Raw genomic sequence first — 19,977 nt, forward strand, 5'->3', positions numbered from 1 at the left:
AATGCACCACCTCCCGCGGAGTCGGGGTCCGTGACGGCTCGCTGTGTGTTCCGACACCGTGGCCCCTTCGGGCAGCGCCGGGCACACGTGGTCTCCGCGGTCACACACCCCAGACATGGGGCAGCAGGCCACGCTGTGTCTGCACCGCAGGGCTGTTGTGGACAGGCCATCTCTCAGCAGCACCCGTGGGGCAGAGCGGCAGAGGACGGGGCCCCGGGGGGCCTGAGGGCCTTGGGGAGCTGGTCACTCTCTGCATTTGACCTGGGGGCCAGCGCTTGGCGGGTGGAGAGTCACGGAGCTGCCCGCACTGAAGCTGCGTACCTCCCCATGGTTACACTTCGCTTTAATGTGTGAGTGCCTGTTCAACTCTTTTGCGACCCCGTGGACGGCAGCCCACCAGGCTCCTCGGTCCATGGGATTTACCAGGCAGGAATACTGGAGTGGGTTGCCATTTCCTTATCCAGGGGATCTTCCCGACCCAGGGCCCAAATCCGTGTCTCCTGCATTGCAGGCGGTTCTTTACCACGGAGCCACCTGGGAAGCCCTTGCTTTAGTGGCAATTCACCAATTAAGTATGTATTGACTTCAAATCTGCAGTTTGACCTCACGTTTTGGAGGCTCCAGACCCAGAGCGTCAACAGTCTGGGCCCCAGAGAGGTGGTCTTCTCCGCCCCCCGCTCCCCGGAGCTGAGGCCCTGCCCTCCCCCCGGCCTTGCTGACTGTCCCCAACTGAGGGATGACTCAGGGCTCAGAGTCACAGGCTCAGAAAGGTCACCGCCCTCCCAGGCTGGGGCGGGCCCTCTCTCCAGCCCGCCCTAAGCCCCCCAGGCCCCTCCAGCCGGGGAGCCCACAGCCGCGAGTCCCGCCACCACCTGGGGCTTCCGCCTGACCCAGCAGGTTCCCGGTGTCTGTCCTATCCCTTACGAGCCTCCTGGGGCAGGGCCCCCAGCCCGTCCCGCAGGACTCGGGGAGAACAGGCCTTCAGGAAATGCGAGCTCCTCTTTTAGCCCTGAGGTCCGCTTCCCAGGGGCCTTCCTGGACGTGCTTCCCTGGACAACCTGTGTGACGTTGGGCGCGTCTGTCCTCTCCCGAAGGGGACTTATCTGTAAGATAAGGCCAGCCACACCAGTCTGGGCCTCAGAGTCCTCGTCTGGCGCAGGGAGGCGTGAGTGGCCCCTGGGGCCTCAGCGGCTCCCCCAGTAATCCACTGCTCGACAATGTTCAAAGAAACGCCAGCAATTTATTGATTTCCTATATTTCCAAAAAAGCAAACACACAGTGTACCCCACAGGAAACGGGCCTGGCCGGTGCCCGGTTCTTCCAGACACAGCGGGGGGAGCAGGCTGCAAAGGGACCTCCCTTTCCCTCCCATGCCCCCAGCTCTGCTGGGCCCCAGGCAGACAGGAGCAGCTCCGCCTCCGGTCTGGGAGGGGTCTGCGCTGCTGGGCAGGGCACACCAGGCGGGTCTGGCAGCCAGGGGCCTGTCCGCCTTAAGCCCTGGGTCGGGGCTGCGCAGGGAGACCCTCGTGGCCTGGGCCCTCCCCCACTTGATCTCGCATTGGAGTGTCCTGTTTCGGGCGTCGAGCCCGGCAGCGTGAGGCCAGCACATCCTTCCAGCCCAAGCTGGGCCCGCAGACCCCGAGCTCCTTCTCTAGAGCCTCATCCACAGCACCACCCACCCTGCAAAGGTCTGCCTCCTCCAGAGTGACAAGCCTGGCCAGCTGGCAGCAGAAGTCACGAGATGGCTAAACCAGGCCTGGCCTGACTGTCCACCCGGCCTACTGAAACGCCACCCCCTGGCAGCGGCGGGGGCTCTCCCCGGCATGGCCACAGACCCGCTGGTCCTCAGCTACTTCCCTCTAGCCCTGACTGGACTGAGCGGCTCTCTCTCCTTGGGGGCCCCTAAAGCCGGGGACCCCTAAAGCCAGGGACCCCGGAGCCCCTCTTTCCTCCAGGAGAACGTGGGCCACGTGGATGGGGTGTGGTCTCTTGTCACCGATGTATCCTAAGGGCTGACAACACCGCCTGGCTCCTCGCGTGTTTCTTGGAGAAACAAACTCCCCTAGGGCCCGGGGAGTGGCCGAGGGGACGGTCTTCTGGGACCAGCTCCCCATGGGCCTGTGAGGGAGGCGGGCCTGCATGTGAGGGAGACCCCAGCAGCAGAGAACACGCGGCCGCGTGGCGGGCCATCACAGGTCTGAGCCCGACCCGGCCAGTCCTGCTGTCCTCTCCCGCGGGGGTTCCTCGGGGCCGGGGTCTGACTGCCGGGGTGAGCAGTGGGACTGGACGGGGGGCGGGGGGGACACGCGGCGGGAGGAGGTGTGCGGTGGGCAAGGCCAGGCAGCCAGTCCCCACTGATCGCCGCTGGCGCTGCTGGGCAGGGGGGCTGCGGCCAGGTGGCGCTGTGTCCCGCCCGGTCTCAGCCCACAGACAGGGGCGCTCTCCGGGGCCTGCTCTATGCTCATACGAGTCTGGGGGTCTGGGAGCCACTGCCCCAGCGGGCTTCTCACCACCCTCTCTGCAGTTGTCACGGGCAGCTGGGCGTCAGGGAAGGCGGGGCGGCCTCTGGCTGATCCCTGACATAACAGCTCCCTTTCCTAGCCGAGCGCCCTCCTCCGAAACCCTGCCTCGCTGGGGGCTCGACGGGTCTCAGGACCCATGGGTCAACCCCTGGCCTACCCGGGCCAGCTCCTCTGCTGGGAATCCGAGGACGGACCCGCCGCTCTCCCACCACTCTGCCTCCTTCCTCCCCAACATGTGGATGACTCGCCCCTGTAGAGGAGGGCTCCCAGGCAAGCCCGCTCTGATGGGTACACGGCCCGCGGGAGTGGTCGGCCGCCCCCGGCACCTCCTCTCCGGACAGACTCATACAGCAAAGACAGCCTGCCTGTCCTGGCCCACCCAGCAGACCCCACGGCCGCCCAGCCCCGGCCCCAGGCCCTGCGGGAGGGCCGCTCGGCCACGCCAGATTTCCCAGGAGATACACTGAGCCCCGCCAACCTCCCTTCCTGCAAAGCCGCCTCTCGGGGTGGGTGGGGGATGAGCCCCAGCCCCAGTCACTCCCCCGCCCTGACGCTGCAGGACTCCCCGTGGGCCTGGTGCTGGCGAGGCCCCGGCACCCACTCTTCGGGATGACGGGGAGCGAAACCCCAAGCACAGTCACCCGCGTCTGTGAGAGTGAGTCCCGCCACCACCGTGAGCTCAGCCTGCAGTTCCCCCAGTCCTGCAGTTCCAGGGCCTGCCTTCCGCACACACGCATGCACACACACGCGTGCACTCACATACACACTATACATATGTATATATGCCGCTCCTCAGAGAAAGAAGTATTAACATCAAGACATAAACTCCCTTAACTCAAGAAAGCCCCCCCCGCTCCCCTCCCCCACCCCCACTGCCTGTTAGTTCCCCCAAGGAAAAGAAAGAATCTAAAAATATTTTCATCCACCGCAGCGTCCCTGCGTGCTCTTGGCTGGCTCTGAACACCTCCAAACGCTGTGCAGGTGGACAGACGCGCCTGCAGTAAGGCCCGGGTCTGCTCCGCTGGTCGGATCACGTCTGGAAAAGGAGAAGACCCCCAGTGAGCACCCGGTCTCACCAGCGGTCCCCTTCCAGCGCGCCCGCGCCTGGGGTCAGGGCCATGCCTGAGACGTTCACAGGGTGCCGGCATCTGATCAGAGGCCCCCACGCCCACGTGTCCACCCCGGCGGCAGACTGCGTGTGTCAGGCGCCTGCTGGCTAGTCTCGGCTCTGTGTCCGTCCTTGTGCTGTTGGGACGCATTTGCTGCTGGGGGGGAGGTTCTGAGGTCTGAGGGCACCTTCGTCTGGATTGAAGTTGTGGCCCCAGCCTCACCAGCATGCCCTGGGCCACTGGGGTGCCCAGAGGTCCCTTCAACTCAGAAGGCTCTGTCCTCATACCTAGCTCTCCGCAGGTGGGGCCACCTCTGCTGACCCTCCAGGGCTGACCAGGCCAATCTGAGCATCGAAACGTGGCCCTAATCCCTTGGGATGCTTGTTTAAAATGTATTTTCCTAGACCTCACTCCGGAGCCACTGAGTCAGGACTACTGGGGTTGGGACCAGGCGCGTGTGGTTGAGCAAGCATCCCAAGTGAGCCGAAGGAAGGCTAAGGCTTAGAAGCCCTTGTCAGGGATGCTGGACCTGAGTTTTTGGTCCCTAGAATTGTCAGCTAGAAACAAGCTTGTCCACACTAGGCACGCTGCAGAGACTGGACCGTGGCCTGTAAGAAGAAGAGGTGAACCGCAGACGCCCAAACCCAGAACCGCACACTGTGTCATTGCTGGGGTGCCATTCACACTGCAGTCCATGTGAGTGGTACCACCTGGGTTGTGCAGTGAGCAACCTACACCACTGTGCCTGGCAGTTCTGCCCAGACCTCTGGCCTGATGATGCTACCAGTCCATCCTAAAGGAAATCCGTCCTGAATACTGACTGGAAGGACTGATACTGAAGCTGAAGCTCCAGTACTTTGGCCACCTGATGTGAAGAACTGACTCACCAGAAAAGAGCCTGATGCTGGGAAACACTGAAGGCAGGAGGAGAAGGGGACCACAGAGGATGAGATGGTTGGATGGCATTACTGACTCAATGGACATAGTAAACTCCGTGAGTTCGTGATGGACATGGAGGCCAGGCATGCTGCAGTCCATGGGGTCGCTGAGCCGGACACGACTGAGTGACTGAACTGAACTGAACTGAACTGAATGTCCTGTGTGGGACAGTCACTGCCCAGGCAGTCGACACGGCAGTCCTCACAGACCTTACGTCAGCCAGACTGGAGCCTGCTTCTATGTCCCTGGGGAGCAGGGCTAGGCCCCTTTCTCTGAGGATGGCTGGGACCGTGGCAGGGGGCCTGGAGGTGCCCCTGCCCAGAGGGGGCGATTCTCACCTGCAAGCTGAACGTGGGCAGGCAGCCTCTCTCAGAATCGGGAGGTGAAGTTCCTGAGGCTGTTGGCCCCGGCTAAGGTCCCCAGCATGCTCCTATCAAAACCTTGCTGCGGGAGAGACAGCAGCTGCGTGAGACACCTGGGGGCAGGCGCCACGGGCGTCCCCAAGCTCAGAGGCTGCTCCCAGCACGCTTCCTTGACGGCCCTGCCCGCCGCACCTCCTCAGCCTGGGGAGGAGGCCAGCCCCTGGACTGCATCACGAGGGGCCGGCCTCTCCCTCCCGCGGCAGAGCTGGGCAGTGTGGGCGAGCTCTCCGGCAGGGCCAGGCGGGGTGAGGCCTTACCTGCCTGAGGAGCCCCTGCAGCTCCCTGCTGGACCACATGTCGGACAGGAGGAGGCGGGCGGCCTCCGCAGCCTTGGGGGAGGTGCTGTGGGGCGGAAGTTCACCGGCACTGAGACTGGCCGCCTGAGGATGAGCCAACCCTCTGCCCTCCCCCTCACTCCTCCTGGGGCAGCCCCGCTGGTGGGCATCCTCACAGTGGGCACACCCCGCGGCTCTGCCCCCTCAGAGGCACCTGGGACTCTCTTTGGGGCCCCCTTTCTGTCCCTTGGCCTTGTCCTGGGATGACAGAGCTCCGTGGGCCAGATAAGTCCTGCACGGCTGGGGCTGCTGCTGCGTGCCTCCTGCTGGCCCACGGCACTCACTGTCCTTTGGTTCCCAGCCAGGATGGGTGCTGCCTGGGGCCCGAGAGTGAGGCCTCAGCTTCTGGAACCTCCCTCCTTCGGGCCTCCCCGCCAACTCCCACTCTGCAGGGCCCCGCCACCCTCCACCCTCCACCCACCAGGCAGCCCTGCTCCCCTGCCCCCTCCACCCGACCCCCGGCCACCTGCAGTTCCCCCACCTGCAGTCCCCCCACCTGGAGTTCCCCCCACCTGCAGTTCCCCCCCACCTGCAGTTCCCCCCACCTATAGTTCCCTCACCTGGAGTTCCCCCCACCTGCAGTTCCCCCCCACCTGCAGTTCCCCCACCTATAGTTCCCTCACCTGTGGTTCCCCCACCTGAAGTCCCCCCACCTGCAGTTCCCCCAACCTATAGTTCCCACACTGGTAGTTCCCCCACCTGCAGTCCCCCAACCTATAGTTCCCTCACCTGTGGTTCCCCACCTGCAGTTCCCCCACCTGCAGTTCCCCCACCTATAGTTCCCTCACCTATGGTTCCCCCACCTGGAGTTCCCCCACCTGCAATCCCCCCCATCTATAGTTCCCTCACCTATGGTTCCCCCACCTGCAGTTCCCCCCATCTGCAGTCCCCCAACCTGGAGTTCCCTCCACCTGCAGTTCCCCCCACCTATAGTTCCCTCACCTGTGGTTCCTCCACCTGGAGTTCCCCCACCTGCAATCCCCTCCATCTATAGTTCCCTCACCTATGGTTCCCCCACCTGCAGTTCCCCCCCACCTGCAGTTCCCACACTGGTAGTTCCCCCACCTGCAGTCTCCCACCTGGAGATCCCCCCACCTATAGTTCCCTCACCTATGGTTCCCCCACTGGTAGTTCCCCCACCTGGAGCCCCCCTCACCTATAGTTCCCTCACCTATTGTTCCCCCACTGGTAGTTCCCCCACCTGCAATCCCCCCCACCTATAGTTCCCTCACCTATGGTTCCCCCACTGGTAGTTCCCCCACCTGCAATCCCCCCCACCTATAGTTCCCTCACCTATGGTTCCCCCACTGGTAGTTCCCCCACCTGCAATCCCCCCCACCTATAGTTCCCTCACCTATGATTCCCCCACTGGTAGTTCCCCCACCTGGAGTCCCCCTCACCTATAGTTCCCTCACCTATTGTTCCCCCACCTGGAGTTCCCCCACCTGCAGTTCCCCCCACCTATAGTTCCCTCACCTATGGTTCCCCCACCTGGAGTTCCCCCACCTCAGTTCCCCCCACCTATAGTTCCCTCACCTATGGTTCCCCCACTGGTAGTTCCCTCCACCGGGATCCCCCCACCTATAGTTCCCTCACCTATTGTTCCCCCACTGGTAGTTCCCCCACCTGGAGTTCCCCCACCTGCAGTCCCCCCACCTATAGTTCCTCGCCTGTGGTCCCCACCTGCAGTCCCCCACTAAGTTCCCTCACCGGTGTTCCCCCACCTGCAGTTCCCCCACCTATAGTTCCCTCACCTATGGTTCCCCCACTGGTAGTTCCCCCACCTGCAGTTCCCCCACCTATGGTTCCCTCACCTGCAGTTCCCCCCGCGGCCCCCTACCTGCTACGGGACAGGTTGATGACGTTGTTGACCATGCTGCTGGAGAAGTGCTGCTTGGCCATGCCCGGCAGGGAGGCCATCAGGTTCCTCACGGTGTAGCAGGCCGAGGCCAGGATGTCCTCCGAGTTGCTGGTGTTGCCGGTGTGACTGGTGAGGAGTCTGGTCACCTCTGGGAACACCTGGGTCCCTGGGAGAGAAAGGAGGGGCGGGCACGGGGTCGGCGGCCGAGGGGTCCCATGCGGCCCAGTCTGAGGCTGCCCTCAGCCAGGCTCCCAGCCAGGTACCTCCCACTCAAGGCTGGTGGCCCGATGGAACCTACGCACCTGCTCCCCACCCAGGTGACCTGCCCCTTCCTAGGCCCACGCCGCTCTGGGGCCAGCTTCCCCTTCCAGGATGCTCCCCCAGGGAGAGGTCAAAGGGGGACTCCCAGCAGGCTCTGGAGAGTGGGGCCCCTCCCGCGGGGGCGCTCACCCATCACTCTGTGCAGCGCGGGGTGCCGGGACATGTTGCTCAGCAGCGAGGCTCCAGACCGCACCACGTCCGAGTTGCCGGACTGCAGCAGGCGGGCGATGTGGGGCAGGCCCTTCTCCTTCAGCCCGATCAGCTGGCTCATGCCGCTGGACATCTGGGAAAGAGGACGAGTGAGGCCCTCGCTGGGCTTCCCCGGGCCCACGGCAGGCAGGAGGGGGCCAGGAACCCCGCCCTCGGGGACCCCAGAACTTCCTCTTCCGTGTTGGAAGCAGATAGACTCACGTTTGCTCCCACCTGGGCGGCTGCAGAACAATCCCCCAGGCAAACGCACCTGCAGCTCGCCGGGGGCAGCCTGAGCCCAGCGGGTCTGGTGAGGGGCATCCCTGCCCCTCGTCCCCCATGGGAGGGGCCCAGAATCAACTCCCAGGTGTGACCGGTTCTCGTGGCGGCTGCCCGGCCTCCCTCCCGCTTCCCAGCTCTCTGGTTGCGTGAAGCCTGCAGTCGAGGGTCCCTGCCACCTAAGGAAGGGCCACCCGTCTCCTGCCGGCTTGCTGCCTCTGTGCTGAGTGTCGGGTCGAGGGTGGATGAATGGGCCTGTGCAGCTTGGAGATGCAACCCAGGGTCCCCGAGAGGACGGGCAGCCCACCGGGCCCCTGGCGGGAAAGCCACGCTGGCCGTAACCTGGTCCAGGCCCATCCTCTAACAGTGGGGGGTCCTCTTTGACCCTGAGCTCACCCTCACCCCCTTCTGTCCTGAGCAGAGAGGGCAGAAGGGCAGCTGCAGACCTGCCTCCTACCTCCCCCAATTCCACCATGTCCCCAGACTGCCTCTGGCCTCAACGCTCTCCCAATTCTGCCACACTTTTCTGTGGACCTGCCCACACCCCAAACCCTCCATGTCCACCTCTGTCCACTCAGCACGCAGCAGACCCTTCATGGCCTGAGCCCAGTCTGGGCCGGGAGCCAGGAGGCAGAGGGGACCCTACGGCACAGACTCCAGGCAGGCTGGGGGTTCTGGCCCCCTCAGCTGCCCTGTGCCTGGCCTGGAGCACAGTGCACGTCCCTGCCTGACTCAGGCAGGCTGGTGGAAGGGGCGAGACAGGTGGGGCGAGGTGGGGGCGCTCACCAGCCCTTTGCTGGCAGTCAGGTTCTGCAGGGCACCCGCGCAGGCCTCCAGGGTGGCGTCCTTCTTGCTCTTGCCCATGAGGTTCAGGTAGGTGCGGACGGCGTCTGAGTGGTACAGCCAGCTGCTGCCCTTGGGGTTGGGCTCTTCCTCGGGGAGCGGGCAGTCGTAGTTGTTGTTCTGGGGGCAGGAGGAAGGTTGCGGGGCTGAACCCATGTGCCCTGCTCCTCCGGCCTCAGAGTCGTGGTTCCCGGAGGAGGGTGTGCCCGCTGCCCCTTCCCCCAGGCCCTCTGCCCTCTCCGCGGGCACAGAGCATCCTAAGTGTTCCCCTGGCCTCAGAGTCCTGGTTCCTGGAGGTGTGCCCGCTGCCCCCTCGCCTCCCCCAGGCCCTCTGCCCTCTCGGCGGGCACAGAGCCGTCTCTGCGCTCCCAGCGAGCTGGGCCCCCGCCTCCACGGTGAGGCTCCCTCACTCCCCAGGCCAGCAGGGGTGGCCCAGGGCCCAGCTTGCATGGCCTGCCCAGAGGAGGCGGCCAGCCCTTCCTTCCCAGCATCTCTCTGCTTCTAGGAGCCCTGGGGGCCCAGGACGCTCAGATGGTGGGTGCCAGGCTGACCCCCACCATCAGGAACGAGGGAGAAGACAGGGGAGAGGAGGCCTGCCCACAGGCGGCTCCCGCTCCATCCCTGCGAGCACGCAGGGCCTGTGTGGTGGGGGAGATGAGGCGCTCCCCACTCCTGGTGCAGCGGGGCCCACGGCCAGGCGGGGCAGGGCCCCTCCCCCAGGGCCGGTCTCGGGCTCCGCGGGCGGGCGGGTGGACGGGGCCGCGGGGGCCGCGGGGGCCGCGGGCACTCACCGTCATGCGGTCGCTCTTGTTGCTGAAGCAGCCGGTGGAGGACTTGTCGGTGTAGGCGTTGCGGGCAGTGTACTCCAGCTGGCGGTAGCGCGTGGGCACCTCGGCGTCCAGGCGGTAGGAGAGGTTGTGGAGGACGCACATGCAGTTCTCCACTGACTGGGGGCCGAGCAGAGACGGCCTGAGCCCCCGCCCGCCCCCGAGCCCTGGCCTGGCCGGGGAAGGCCCCCACCCGGCCGCCCGGGACTGTGCGAGCGGCCCTGCCCTGCGGCTGTGCGAGCACCAGTGACCCGCCCGCCCCTCCTGGGCCTCAGCTTCCTCAGCTCTGAAATGGGACCAAAGTGGCCTGCTTCCCAGGGCTCCCAGGGAGATGACCCCCAGGAGGCACCTACGGGAGGCCTGGTTGGCGGCAGGCACAGGCCGCGGCCACCGTCCCTGCTGCCCCGGCCAGCGTGCCCACGGCCAGCCTGGCTCCGGAGACACAGCCTGCACGAGCGACCCTGAACTCCTCCTCAAAGCCTCCGAGGCCCAGGACCTCCCCGCCCGAAAGGCTTCCCTCCCTCCCGGGGCCTCATATGCTTCCCTCCTCCATTCGGTCCTCCTTTCTCCCCTCCTTCCTCTCCCACCACGCCCTCAACCTGTTCTTGTGACCTCCGCCCCTTCCCGTGACCTTCACCTTCTCACTGTGACCTCCGCCCCTTCCCATGACCTTCACCTTCCCACTGTGACCTCCGCCCCTCCCCGTGACCTTCACCTCCGCACTGTGACCTCCACCCCCTCCCCGTGTCCTCCGCCCCTCCCCGGTGCCCTGGAGACGGCTCTCTCCTGAGGCCTGTGGTCACAGCTGATGGAGGAGCAGGAGGCAGAGTCCTCTCCAGGGAAAGCCCATGTGGGACCCAGGGGTCACGATGCCCGGCCAGCCCCTGGGGACGGCTCTCTCCTCCGGCCGGGTGGGCGGACTGCAGCCTCCGTGCCCCTTCCCACCACCGTCTGCCCTCCTGCCCGTCTGCGCAGGTGTGCGGTGTGGGTGGGCGCGCGGCTGTGCTGGCCTTCTGGGGCCACACTCACCTTGTCGTCACAGCGGTTGGCCGCCACGCAGTTCTGGACGTAGGCCATGAGCGAGTCGATGAGCCCCATGTAGTTGCGCATGGTCTGGCGGCCCGCGTCTGCGGAGCTCAGGTTCCTAGTGGAGGTCACGAGGAGGGGCAGAGGTCACGGGGAGGGGGCAGAGGTCACGGGGAGGTGCAGAGATCATGGGGGGTGGAGGTCATAGGGATGGGGTGGAAGTCACAGGGTGGGGTGGAGGTCAGGTGGAGAGAGCAGAGGTCATGGGGAGGGCAGAGGTCATGGGGAGAGGGTGGAGGTCACGGGGGTGGAGGTATGGGGAGGGGCAGAGGTCACGGGGAGGGGTTGGAGGTCGTGGTGGGAGAGGAAGGCGGGGAGAGAGGACAGAAACTGAAGGAAGCAGATGAGGACCGGGCTCTCCTCAGGCCTGGCTGAGGCCGGGCTGGGGTCTCCCTGGCCTCCTCCACCCTCCTCCGTGCCCGCCGGGCTCCAGGCCCGGAACTGCTATGTGTCCCGGGCTCTGATGCTGCTAGCAGCCTGGCACACACTGGACCCTCGTGGCACGTTCTGGGCAGGGCCTGGGGCTCCACCGCCTGGCCCTGCCTGGGGCTGCTGGACAGGGGCTCGGAGGCTCCCTGGAGGCGGTGTCCTGCCCCCAGCACGGGGCTCACCCCCGGGCCGCCTGGGCGCCCCTGCCTGGCGCAGGTGGGGTTTGGCTGTGGCTGCCCCGTTAAGGTCTCCATGACCCTGACTCTGCACCTCCCCAGCCTCTCCCCTCCGCTCCTCGGAGGCTGCTGTTAGAGGGAGGTGTGACCCTGAGTGCGGTCTGCTCCTGGGTACCCGCCACCTCCGCCCCCAGAGGAGAGTCCCACCCCCTGCAGCCCCCAGGGCCTTTGCCACGGGCTGGGGCGGAACCCAGGAAGTTCTGGCCAAAGCAGTGCCCTCCTCACGCCAGGGAACACGACAGACGCTGTTAGCGTCACAGCCAGGAGGTGACGCACTGAGGCGTCGGTACACGAGCATCTCAAAGACGCTCCTCAGGAGTGCAACAGCCAGGGCTGTGCGGAGTGGGCGGGCGGCCAGCGGAGCCAGTTCAGACGTTCAGACCCACGAGTCTCCACTCAGACTCCTGGCTCAGGCCCCCCTGGTGCAGGTGGGGGTCCCAAGCCTCGTCCAGGCCCTCGCCCCCGGCCCCTCTGAGCCTGGGCTCGGCCGGCTGGACCCCGCCTCACCTCAGGCAGCCGGTGGCATTGAAGAAGACCTCGGGGTCCACGGGGTCCCGGGGCAGGTTGCTGTTGCCGTCGCACCAGCCCGAGAAGGGGATGATGACGCGGTCAGCCAGCACGGGCAGCGCCTCGGCGATCAGCTCCTCCTTCAGCTCGTCGGTGGAGGACAGGTTCCAGAGCAGCCCTGGGGGACCGCGGGCTCAGCAGGACCAGGGCACAGGGCCACCCCGCTGGACCCCGCCCCCGCTGGACCCCGCCTCTGCTGAACCCCGCCCCGCTGGACCCCGCCCCCGCTGGACCCTGGCCCCCAGACTGCCGTTAGGCTTGCCAACCCCCGACCCCACGTTCCAGCCAGACAGCAGGGTTTCAAGGGCGGAGCGCTGGGGGTTCTCTGTGCGGGTCAATGTGACACACGGTGGCTAAGCCAAAGCTCCGACCCCTCGGGGTCTTCTCCTGGTCTCCATTTCTCCAAACACAGATCCCGCCTGGACACACTGCCCTCTCTCCTCAGACACCTCAGACCGCGGGCGGACAGAGGGACCCAGTACCCAGGGCACCCGCTGGGCACGACTAGCCTGGCCAGCACTGGCCTGAGTGTCCACCTGAGGCTGCCCCCCGCCCCCCCCCGCCCCCGCCCCCGCGGCCGGGCCCCCACCGGTCAGCTGCTTCTGGATCTCCGCGCTCCCGGTCCTCCTCAGGAGGCTGACCGCCTCGCGGATGCCGTTCTGCCGCCGTGTCTCCAGCTTGTTGGCGGTGCTGCGGAACACGAGGTTGCGCAGAGCCCCGGCCGCGGCCTGCTGCACGTTCTGGTTGGGGCTGCGGAGCAGGTCCACCAGCTTGCAGATGCCGCCCAGCTGGTACACCTGCGGGAAAGTGCGCCGGGCGGGGCTCAGGCCAGGCTGGAGACCCGCCGCCCGGAGCCGCGCCACTCTGAGCCCATCGCCCGGCGCTGCCCAGACAGACGACGGGCAGCCTGGAGAGACGCGGGGGCCAAGGCGGCGCCGGACAGGGCGCCCTGCTGCCTCGCCGGAGCCCTCAGCCCCCTCCCAAGCCCCGTGTCCCTCCTGGGCGCCTGTGGTGAGGACCGCACGGAGCCTGCTTCAGAGTCCTGAGGCCGGGGGGACCCCTGTGGGGACACCTCCCACTGTGGCAGGGGCTGCATGGACATGGACCCCGCCCGCACTAGGAGTCTGCCCGCTTCACAGGGCCACGAGGAGGCCTCCCTGCCGGCCACACTCAGGGGCACAGACAGCCCTGCTCTCAACCATGGGAGAGACAGAGAGACAGAGAGAGACAGAGAGACAGACAGAAAGACAGACAGAGACAGAGAGAGAGAGAGAGAGAGAATCAGAGGGTAGGGCTGAAGCTGAAGGGGAGGAAGCCGTCCTTTCCTTAGTGAATTTGAGGAGGGGTTTCCTTTGAGCCTGTGGCTGTCACTCCAGACCACGGGCTGAGTGGTGTCCCCTGCAGACAGCCCCCTGACCTTGGGCATGCCGGGCACACTCCCAGCCTTCGGCAGCTGGGCAGGGGGATGAGGGGCCAACAGCAAACGCCCCCCACCCCGGCTCAGAGTGGGCTCAGGCTGCCCCCCAGCCCCCCGGCCACTGACCTGCTGCTTGGCAGACTCGTCTTGGAAGCAGGTGTGCTGGATGTAGTAGGCCCCGATGGCCTGGCACTTCTCGTCCTGGGAGCTCAGGTACTGCACAGCCTTGGGGATGGTCAGCCCGCTGCACTCAATGTCCTCGCTGCAGATCCTGTGGGCATGGGTGGGCCAGAGGGTTGCAGGGGCTCAGGGTCCCTGTGCCCGCCCCAGAGCTGGAAGGGGCTGGCCCCACTCCCACAGTGGACAGCTCCCCCAGAGGAGGGGACGGCTCACCCCGCAGGGAGCATTTGCAGGGATGAGGCCCTGGTCACCGGTCATGTCCAAGCGGACAAGTCACCTCTGTGCTGAGAGGCAGCTCTGCCCTACTCCTGAGGGGAAGCGCCCACCCACCCTGCCATCTCTCACGTGTGTGCCTGGTGCTGGGAAAACAGAAGAGGATGCTGGGAGCCTCTGCATCTGTCTGCACCCCTCCATCACCCCTCCTCCCGCCCTCCCTCCACCCATCCATCCCCCATCTTCCTCTCCTGCATCCCTGCATCAACCATCATCCATCATCCATCTTCCCTCAATCTATTGCCCATCTTCCCTCCATCCATTCATCATGCATCCATCCACTGTCCATGTTCCCTCAATCTATTGTCCATCTTCCATTCATCCCTCCATCCATCCATTATCCATCATCCATCCATCATCAATCTTCCCTCCATCAACTGTCCCTCTTCCATCCATCATCCACCTTCATCCATCTATTGTCCATCCTCCTTCCATCCCTCCATCCCCGCATCTTCCTTTCCTTCATCCATCCATCATCCATCATCAATCTTCCCTCCATCTATTGTCCATCTTCCCTCCACCCATCCATCCCCCCATCTTCCTCTCCTGCATCCGTCATCCATCTTCCCGCAATCTGCTGTCCATCTTCCATCCATCCCTCCATCCATTCCCTCCATCATCCATCCATCTATCATCCATTTTCCCTCTATCCCTTCATCCATTCATCTAGCCATCCACCCCTGCGTCCCTCTCTTCCTCCTTCCTCCATTTCCAAGTCGAGCTGATTTTTCTAACACAAACATTCTCACACCTGCTCCTCCTCCCATCCTCACGGCCACTGCCTTCCTTCTGACCACGGTCACTCTCATTGGGACGACAGCGAGACCCACCCCCAGTGGCTTTCTTCTCCGAGCACTCAGTCCCACCCGAAGTGTAACAGCCGTTCCCAGATGAGCGGTTGACACCCTGTTTGCTGAGCTGTCCCCATCAGCAGCTTCTCCATACTGCAAGTTCAAGTTCAGACTCGAACTGAGACTGATACCCAAGGGCATGCATTGGTCGAACCGTACAAAATGGCCAATAACCCACATTTTTGGAGCCACAAAACTAGAACCATCCTGTTCTAACCCAACAGTCTGGTTCTGCCACGACTCACACACTCCCAGCCTGAACTCGTGTCTGCTCCAGCAAGACTGCGCTCCACGCTGCACCCTGATCAGGCCTGGGTGCCTCTGTCCCTTCCCCTCACTGCAGACCCCCGGCTGGGAGCCCCCCTGGGGAAAGGAGTCCTCCTTCCAGGACCTGCTCCAGCTCCCACAGTGCTGACGGCAGGCCGCGTCCCTGGCCTCTGGTTCCCACAGACAGCTGGGCAGCCTCTTCCTGGCCCCAGCCCCCGCCCCTAGAAATCCTCCCAGCATTTCTAGAGCAGCCCGCGCTTCGTGAGTCCCAGCCTCATGCCCCTCCACTGCAGGCGCCCGACTCCGTTTCTGGAAAGACAGCCTCTGGAGAGGAGCTCCCGGACCTCCATCAGTGGTACCCGCCGCATCGGGAGAACACCGCCCAGCATCTGCAGGGCAGACCTCACCTCCACACAGTCTGCCACTCATGCCCGATCCTGTCCTCTTGGGGCCTCCAGTTTGGGGAAATGAGGCGGGGCTGGACGAGGCCCTGGTCCGTCTCCAAAGGAGACATTCTCTCAGTCCTTCTCCAAAGACTCCTAAGTACCCGTATGGCCTCCAGGCAGCCATCAGAGGGCCAGTTCCATAACGGCCAGGACAGCGTGGTGAGCAGAGGAGGGCGTGGTGGCGGCGTGGCCTTGGGCAAGCTACCTGGCACCTCTGAGCCCGTCTCTCCCCAGGTCCTAGCCTGGAAGGGCTCTGGGGGTCAGACACGAAGACTGCAGTCCCCCCAGGCCCCGCGGAAGGCAGTTAACCCCACAGCTGCAGGCGGCCCTGGCTGTTCAGTCCATGCAGTCTCCCTGCTCTGCCCATCCACGCTCAGCAGACGTCAAGGAAATGCGTACAGGACTCTGGTGGGGACCGAGTGCAGCTCTGAGGTTCATGGGGCGCAAGAGCGACCCTCGAGACCCGGTGGCCGTCCCCAAGCCGGCCTGTGCCCAGGGCTCTCTACGGGCACCGGTGGCCATCCCCATGGCTCTCTACGGGCCCCGGTGGCCGTGTCCAAGCCGGCCTGTGCCCAGGGCTCTCTACGGGCACTGGTGGCCATCCCCATGGCTCTCTACGGGCCCCGGTGGCCGTCCCCAAGCCGGCCTGTGCCCAGGGCTCTCTACGGGCACCGGTGGCAGTCCCCAAGGCTCTCTACGGGCACCGGTGGCCATCCCCATGGCTCTCTACGGGCCCCGGTGGCCGTGTCCAAGCCGGCCTGTGCCCAGGGCTCTCTACGGGCACCGGTGGCGGTCCCCAGGGCTCTCTACGGGCACCGCCCCCCGTGCTGATCCTTCTGGCTTCTGTCCTCTGCCCTGTAAGATGGACCCCACCCCTTTCTCGTCATCGACCCTGGGGCACACTCCTTTGCTCTTTCGGAAGGTGGGGAGAGCATTAACCCCCAAGCCCAGCGAGCCTCAAGCCCCGACAGAGTCTGCACTGCCTGCAGGCTGGTGAGGCACGCCGCAGGCCCAACAGGGTCTCTGAGTCGGAGGTCTAGGCAGCCTGCCGAGGAGCTTTCCTCAAAAGCTTCCTGGTGATGCCAAGGCTGGTGGTCAGAGGCACACACTTTGAGAATCACTGGCCCAGCCAGTCCCTCACTTCCCTCCTCCCCCGTTCATCACTGGAGACCCCTTAAAATCAACCCACACACTTGACACCTCTGTTCGGGGTCCGGGATCCGCCACCCCCTGCAGGCTGAGAACCCCGGGCCAGCAGCCGGTCCCCGCGGCCCCGCCCGCCCCTCGCTGTGGGTACTCACTTGGAGCTGGCCCTGGAGTGGCTGAAGGACAGGTCCTTGGTGCAGGAGGTGGGCGGGACGCACACGGGGTCCTGCTTGGAGGTGCAGGAGGGCGGGCGCCCCGGGTACTTCTTGACCGCCTTCTGGCCGCTGCAGGTGCTGTAGAAGCTGTAGCGGTTCTGGGTGGTCTTGTGGCCCTTGCTGCCCAGCGTGCCCTTGCGTAGGGTGCCCCGGGGGTCGCAGTAGAGGTCGGGCTCACTGCGGCTGGCCTTGATCTTCTGCATGAAGCAGATGTCGCTGCCGGCGCCCGGCGCGGTGCAGCTTCCCCGCGGGTACTGCCGGCCCCAGCTCTCCATCTGGCTGTAGGAGCTGAAGCGCCTGTTGTCAGCCTCCCGCTTGAGGGTCCCATTGTAGATCTGGGGGAGAAGGGGAGGGAGGCTCAGCCGGGGTCCCCACCCAGGATCCACCACCCCGCCACCCCCGTGGTGGCGCTCAGAGGGTCCTGGGATGTCTGGTGAGGGGGGAACCCTAACCAGCCTCCCATAGACAACTTCTCAAACTGCAGGTTGTGACACCTTACGGATTAGGAAATCAATTCAGCAGACTGTGACCACCATTTTTTTTTTTAATGGGATCAAATAATATATATTGGAATTAGAAAATATGAGTGCAGGACATGTAGAAAGGGCTGGGCTGTGTGTCAAGTGTACGGCTTACCGTGGCTTGTAGCCAGAAAAGATCAGACAGCCGCTGACCTGGTCCCAGTGGGCCGGGTCCAGAGGGGAGCCGGTGGCTTTCCCACGGAGGGAAGTGCGACCGCGGGGCTGGAACCTGAGTCCCCGGCCGCAGCCCCGCCGCGTGTCCTGTGCAGACGTCCCCGGCTCCCGAGATCGCCTGTGCTCCGCGGGGGACTGCTCCCACCCTGAAAGGACTCTCCCATCGTCGTTTCTCTGCTAAACTCCTCATCTCGCCTCCCGCCGACCAGGGCAGAGGGCATTCTGGGGAACCCCTCCAAGGCCAAAGCAGGGAATTCTGCTCCTGGGCCCCCGGCGCCCACGAGGCAGGCCCGGGGCTGCAGCGGGCACAGGGTGGCCAGGGCTGTGCCGTCAGACGGGCATCAAGGGAGCGGCGGGCAAGGCTCAACCGAACCGCAAACCTGGAGGACAGCGAGGTGCCCCCAGGGCTCTGTGTGAGCCCGGCGGGGAGTCGGGCGCCCTGGGAAGAGACTGCAGAGCCGGGGGCTCGAAGAGCGAGGCCCTCACGGAGCAGAGCAGCCAACTGCTGGCCTGCCGGCTCTGACTCACCCCGAGACCAGAGGACCCACGCAAACCAGAGAAAACGCGTGCACCAGGGGTCGACTCGCACTCAGCTTTGCCGGGGTGAGCTGGGGCCCAGAGCCTGCCTGCCCCACCCTGTGAGTGAGTATGAGTGTGTGTGTGTGCGTGTACGCGTGCACACACGCGCCCACGCAGAAGGGTGTGGTCGGGCAGCCGGCTGAGCCCCCTCCACCCTAGGTCCAGCCACTGGCCCTCGGCCAGGCCCCCTTGCCCCGCACAGAGAGCCTTTGGGGCAGGAAGCCACTGTGGTCAAGCTCCGGTCAGTGGTGAAACCAACTCAGAAGCCCCCATCACCCTGGCAACGGTGCTCTGGTGTGCTCTGCTCACCAGCCAGGCCGGTGTGCACCCAGACAGGCGCGGTGCTCACCCCCAGACTGGGTCAAACCAGCCAAGCCCAAAGGTGTGTGGGGCGGGAAAGGCGCAAAGGGACCAGAAGGGATGGCGGTCAGCGGGGCAGGCTGCCGTCTGCGTGTCTGTGGTTGGCACACGCGCGGCGCACCGGAGACACGCTGATGGTGAGAAACAGGAAGCCGGCCCCCAGGCTGCAGGCTGGAGGCCACACCCCCTCCTCAGGGGAGGAAGCCGATGACGGCACCTTGGAGCGAAGGCTGAGCCTTAAATGGAAATGCAGCCCAGAGCTGCCTGTCCTCAGAGACGACACTCCCGGTCCTTGTTCCGACAGTCCCCGGGTCCAAGCCCAGCACATGCAGATGCCGGCATCCTAGCTGGAGCCTGTGACCTTCGCCCCTTTCTTCTACCTGCCCCAAAGGCCTGCTCGGCATGTGGGGCGGCAGGGAGAGCTCAACGCGAGGAGGCTTGGGGGGCACGGCACAGGGTGAGGCTCATGGTAGGGCAGCGGCTGTGGACTGCCCTGGCGCTCAGACCGGGACCGCGGGCTGCCCGGGCACAGGAGGGGCCGAGCCCTCACCCAGGGCGGCCCGGGAGGGGTGGGGCTGCTCTCACGCCGCGGCCTCAGAGCACGGGTTCCAAGAAGGCAGAGGAGGCTGGTCTGCCCACACGGGCAGCTTTCTGATGGAACAGCACTGTGTTTCTTCGAGTGGGCAGGACAATTCTTCATTGTCCACGATGCCCTGAGCACTGCGGGATAAGTGCTGCACCGGTCCCCAGGCCCTAATTGCCAGGAGCACCTCACAGCTGCTGTGGCCAGGGAGAACACCTGCACGCTTCCCAGTGCTGCCTCGCGGGTCCCGAGCAGATGCCCACCAGACTGCCGAGCGGCAGCTCAGTGCTGGCCAGGCTGGGGGACCCGGCTCACCCCACGCACAGACATTGGTCTGCTGGCAGTGCCCACGGCTTTGCCTACAAAGGACAGTGAGATGCACACACGCACATACACACATATAAACACATGCTCACATGTGCTCACACATGCACAAATGTGCACATGCACGCACACACACATGCTTACATGTGCACACACACGCTCACATGCACACATACACACATGCTCACACGCACACATACGCTCATACATGCACACATGCTCATATGCTCACATATGCACACGCGCACATGCACGCGCTCACATGCACACACGCTCACACATGCTCACATACACACATGCACACATACACACACTTACATGCTCACACACGCACACACATGCTCACACACATACACACATGCTCACACGCACACACACCTACACACTCACACATGCACACACATGCTCAATGCACACACGCTCACACATGTACACACATATACACACATGTTCACACACACACACGCTCACACACGCACACGCCCTGTGGTCTAGCTATCTCAAGCTTCCTTGGGAAAGGCCAGCCTCAGGTGTATCGGAACACGCCAGAGGCTAGAACCCTGGGAGAGCCTGGGAGCAGAGCTGACCAGAGAGCCACCTGTGGACACCTGGGGGGGCCCCGGACAGACACGTTTCTGTACCTGGAACCACCCAGCAAGCCTCGCCCGGCCAGGGC

At 64.8% G+C, this 19,977-nt stretch overlaps 1 protein-coding gene across 2 annotated transcripts in view; it reads right to left on the reverse strand.

The window, feature by feature from the left end:
- Window positions 1-1,220: 1,220 nt before the first annotated feature.
- PKP1 (plakophilin 1) overlaps window positions 1,221-19,977 on the reverse strand; it is a 40,708-nt gene continuing 21,951 nt past the window's right edge. For both annotated transcript variants that reach the window (XM_043485907.1, XM_043485908.1), the window contains exons 3-14: window positions 16,701-17,095; window positions 13,509-13,653; window positions 12,555-12,762; window positions 11,906-12,083; window positions 10,677-10,791; window positions 9,612-9,767; window positions 8,764-8,940; window positions 7,639-7,792; window positions 7,168-7,354; window positions 5,250-5,334; window positions 4,909-5,014; window positions 1,221-3,558 (exon numbers count right to left, since the gene is read on the reverse strand). In XM_043485907.1, the coding sequence (XP_043341842.1) occupies window positions 4,940-5,014; window positions 5,250-5,334; window positions 7,168-7,354; window positions 7,639-7,792; window positions 8,764-8,940; window positions 9,612-9,767; window positions 10,677-10,791; window positions 11,906-12,083; window positions 12,555-12,762; window positions 13,509-13,653; window positions 16,701-17,095 (1,875 nt within the window). In that variant the 3' untranslated portion in view covers window positions 1,221-3,558; window positions 4,909-4,939. The remainder of the gene's footprint in view (window positions 3,559-4,908; window positions 5,015-5,249; window positions 5,335-7,167; window positions 7,355-7,638; window positions 7,793-8,763; window positions 8,941-9,611; window positions 9,768-10,676; window positions 10,792-11,905; window positions 12,084-12,554; window positions 12,763-13,508; window positions 13,654-16,700; window positions 17,096-19,977) is intronic.

Source organism: Cervus canadensis, chromosome 13, assembly GCF_019320065.1.
Source record: "Cervus canadensis isolate Bull #8, Minnesota chromosome 13, ASM1932006v1, whole genome shotgun sequence".
In the NCBI taxonomy this organism is placed as follows: Eukaryota; Metazoa; Chordata; class Mammalia; order Artiodactyla; family Cervidae; genus Cervus; species Cervus canadensis.